Here is a 4,415-nt window from a genome sequence, read left to right on the forward strand (position 1 = left end):
ATGCTCCCATTGCAATCGTCCTTCCAAGCGAGCGTCGCGGAGCCGTTGCCCCGACCTCCCCGGTCCGTGCGGGCTCAGTCCCCGCGCTTGCACCGAAAGCTGCCATTCGCGGGCGTGGTGCTCTGACTACGGGCCCCCCCCAGATGCATACACACACTGTCAGCCGGTCTAGTCACCAGAACGCTTTCCTGAGTCCTGTGAGCCGCTCTAGCAACTCAACTACCCAAGGGAGGGGTCTTGGGAGCTCTCATCCATAGCAGGTAGGTCGGGAGCACAGGGAACAGCCAACCTGGGCTTGCTGTTGGCATGTGAAGTGGAAGGTTGGGGGGAGGGACAGGCTTGTAGGACTGAGCCCTGAACCTGCGGGCTCCGAGGCCCTCTTCGGGTGAGAGTGTCAGAATTGCGGTTACTGCGCGGTGGTGATGGAAAGCCGCATTGGAGAGGTCCATGCCAGTGCCAGGCCCTCACAGCTTGACATAGGTCATCTAATCTTTACATCAACTCTCTGAAGTAGCTGTATGGCATCCCCGTTTTACAGATGAGAACATTGAGGCTCTGAGAGGTTAACTAAGGTGCCCAAGATTGCACAGCTGGCAAGGGCAGAGTTGGGATTCTAATCCAGTCAGTATGGCCTTCAGCGTCTAGACTCCAAACTGTACCACTGTGTGTGCTGGACTCCTTAAGGGGCCTCTCACAGAATGTGGACTTTATCCTGTGGGCCAGAACCCTTTGAAAGTAGGGAGGGAGGGAGGGCACGGGAGGTCTGGAAGAGAGCTGGCTTTTGCCGGTCTGAGGGTTGCTTCCCGAAGGCGCTGGGACGCCGGTGAATCTTGGAGCATGGGCAGCACTGGCCCAGGAAAGGACAGAACTTTCCAGGCACTGCCAGGAGCTCATTTTAGCTGTAGATTAAGGGGTTGCGGGTGGGGGTTGCGGTGGAGGGGAAGCCAGGTCCTGAGGGACTTTGGGACTGCCTCCTGCGTCCTCAGCACCGAGGTGGCCTCTGCATCTCTAGGGCCAGCCTGGCCAGTGTCTGGGGAAGCATGAAGCTCTGATCGAATGTGAGGCAGCAGTGCCTGAGGCAGGTGATGGGAGCCCTGGCTGGGGCATGGAGGGCTTGGGCAGGAAGTCACACTCTGCCTTATCCCCAGCCTTTGAAAATGGTCCAACTGCCCTGGCTCAGTTGGTTGGAGCATCATCCCACACCCCAAAAGGTGGTGGGTTCAAATCTCAGTCGGGGTACATACCCAGGTTTTGGGTTTGATCCCCAGTTGGGGTGTGTGCGGGAGGCAACCAATCGATGTTTTTCTGTTTCCCTTTTCCTCTCTCTAAAAAAAAAAAAATCAATTAAAAAATAAGAATAAAGACATTCATTGAAAGTGGTCAAAGTGCTTAAGGCAAAACTTTGTGGAGCCATTAAGTTGGGAAAGGATCCAGCCATCTCCGGAGAGTCTTAAAATGTAAAAACAATTGTTTTTTCTTACTGTTCTGAGCCCTTCCCCAGTCATCCATTCTGCTGTTTCCACGCTGTCTGTCCAGAAGATGTAGCGTGTCAGGCCGGCTTATAGTTGAGATTTATGAGGACATTTGCCCTCCAACTACGATCAAGAATTTCACAATAACTGTGTTTCTTTTACTGCCTGTCAGCAAAGACCCTCAGCAGTGCAACGTCCCGGAAACCTGTGCTATCCGTTAGTGCGAGAAAAATTAAGGACAATGCAGCCGATTGGCATAACTTAATCATGAAGTGGGACACCCTCAATGATGCAGGCTTTGCGACTGCAAACAACATTGCCAACATGAAAATCAGTTTACTGTAAGTACTGCCCGAGCTCCACAGCCTTACTGCTTGGGCACACGTTTTCGGGGAGGTTTCTGTGGACATGGATAAATTAAATTCTATTAAGTAAGAAAGTGGTAAGGCAGCATATGCAAGTGTGAACTCTATGTGCACTTGAGTACAAATGACACTGCGTGCTGACCATGGTTGCATCTGCATGAAAGTATTGGAATGGATTGGTAGGACACAGGCGCAGCTCAGGACATTGGTCTCTTCTAGGAAGAATGAGTATTGGGGGTGGGGGTAGGTAAAGGGGACTTTGTCTTCATGAGGTTGCATTTTATCTTGTGCTATTGTGATTTATAAGAAAACCATATTTGGTCTTCCTCCCTATTCCTGATACACAGCTCCGAAAATCCTTATAATTTCCTCGTTGCTAAGAGCAATGGGAGAATGTTTTGTTATAATGTTTGGTATTTTGTCCTCGAATAGTCCCCGTTCCTGAACTAGCTTCAGAGTGATAAGAGTGTCCGCTCATTCGGAACAAGCCCCTTCCCACCACATCTGAATTTATGTAACTTTTGGAAAGCCCCCAAGGAAGGGGGTGGTTGCCAAGGGAACCAACCAGGCCATTAGAGGGTTGCGCTTTCAGCACCACCCCTTTAGCATCACCCCTCCGGGAGGTGAGGGGCTGGAAGTTGAATTAATCACCAGTGGCCAGTGGTCCAGTCCATCCTGCCTGCATCATGAAGCCTCCATAAGGTCCCAAGAGCATTAGAACTTCCGTGTTGTAAACAGGGTTACCTTGATGTGTGGGAAGGGTGTCCCAAACCCCAAGGGACAGGAGCTCCCGTTTCGGGCCCCTCTGGACCTCGCCCCATGTGCCCCTTCACCTGGCTGTTCTTTAATACCCTTTGTCATAAGCCTGGAATCTATTGAGTAACCTGTTTTCCTGAGTCCCGTGAGTTACTCTAGCAAATGACTTGAACTGGAGGACAGGGTTGTGGGATCCCTTGATTTATAGCCTGTCAGTCAGAAGTACAGGTAACAACTTGGACCCCTGGGAGGGTCACTCTTGGGGACTGAGCCCTTCCTCTGTGGGCTCTGTTGCTGTCTCCAGGTTAGATTGTATATATAGATGGTGTCACCAAAAAATGTATATACACACTTTGAACAATTATAACGTCAGCGTTTTTCATTCTCAAATTAAGCTATCAGCTGTTCAGTGTGTATGCACTTTTGGGGACACCCTGTATATATGTTTTCTTAACCTCCTCAAAGTCCTAATTACATACGTTTGCTCTCCAGCTCACCTGTGTCTACAGGCGTGTCTAGGCTTTCCTTGCTGGCCAGGCCGCTGGCGCCACCGGAGGCGCTTGGAGCCTCCACTGTGTTTTCCTGGAAGCCGGCTCAGCCGGTCCCAGTGCCCCACATTCTCCATTCTCTTTCTTTTGGAATTTTCTCCTTCCGAGTTGCTTGTGGCTCTGCTAGGTCAGGGTCCTGCCCCATGGGCCACAGCCTCAGGCTACACAGGCATCCCCAGCTTGTGAACTCATCGTCCTCACCAGCACCCCACCCTCCACTGAGGAGCCACAGGCTGAGTGTAATTGGCTTGTCCTCCTGGAAATTGAGTCACTGACGGATGTATTCATGGCATATGCCAATGAGTGGACACGTTGAACGACATGCAACACCTTTGCCGACCACCTGACATTACATGGATATCGAGTGTGCGCGAGTTTACCCTAATGTTGAGGCGAGCTTAGCTTACGGACTGTGTTTTGTTGCCACTCTTCCATTTCGTCCAGGAGTAAAGACAAGATCGAGTTAGAGAGCAGCAGCCTGGCTTGCGATGAGAATGCAGAGCAGAGGCCGCGGGAATACAGCGCGGAGCTGGAGGCGCTGTGTGAGGAGCTGCGGGCCACCTTAGACGGCTTGGTAAGACCCGAGGCCCCGGGGCATGTCGTGTCGGGGCTGCCTGGCTCTCAGGACACCGAGGGCGGTCTTCCCTGCTCACAAGTTGGATTTTCCCTCCTCGGCCTCCTCTGTTGGTCTCTTCCTCTGCCTGTCCTTTAAGTCTTGACGTCCCAAGTGCTGTCCTAGACCTTGGTTCTCTTGGTCCCATGTGCGTCCGCTGCCAGGCTGCCCCTCGCTGGGCTCCCCGGTAAACATGCCACGGCTGGGGGCCCCCAGCGTCTCTGGTCACCTCTCAGCTCTGGAGGCAAATGGCGGTGGCCGTGCTGCAGCGGCACCTTATTTATGGGCTCAGGAGTTTCAATTTTATGTAATTCTCATACCTCACATGTATCCCTCTCGATTTGTTTTCAACCATCTAAAAGGCCCATTCTTGCCCTAACCGGTTTGGCTCAGTGGATAGAGCGTCAGCTTGCGGACTGAAAGGTCCCAGGTTTGATTCCGGTCAAGGGCATGTGCCTTGGTTGTGGGCACATCCCCAGTAGGAGGTGTGCAGGAGGCAGCTGATCGATGTTTCTCTCTCATTGATGTTTCTAACTCTTATCCCTCTCTCTTCCTCTCTGTAAAAAATCAATAAAATATATTTAAAAACAGAAAAAAACGAGAATGGATATCAGAAATAATAATTTTACAATATTTTATTTCTCTTTGTATATCTTTGGTG

At 51.3% G+C, this 4,415-nt stretch overlaps 1 protein-coding gene across 2 annotated transcripts in view; it reads left to right on the forward strand.

Moving 5' to 3' along the window:
• The first annotated feature begins 22 nt into the window (after positions 1-22).
• Positions 23-4,415, forward strand: part of CINP (cyclin-dependent kinase 2 interacting protein) — a 10,143-nt gene continuing 5,750 nt past the window's right edge. For both annotated transcript variants that reach the window (XM_006761987.2, XM_015562802.1), the window contains exons 1-3: positions 23-260; positions 1,645-1,813; positions 3,586-3,715. In XM_006761987.2, the coding sequence (XP_006762050.1) occupies positions 1,740-1,813; positions 3,586-3,715 (204 nt within the window). In that variant the 5' untranslated portion in view covers positions 23-260; positions 1,645-1,739. The remainder of the gene's footprint in view (positions 261-1,644; positions 1,814-3,585; positions 3,716-4,415) is intronic.

Source organism: Myotis davidii, unplaced genomic scaffold (genome assembly GCF_000327345.1).
Source record: "Myotis davidii unplaced genomic scaffold, ASM32734v1 scaffold2798, whole genome shotgun sequence".
NCBI classification, from domain to species: Eukaryota; Metazoa; Chordata; class Mammalia; order Chiroptera; family Vespertilionidae; genus Myotis; species Myotis davidii.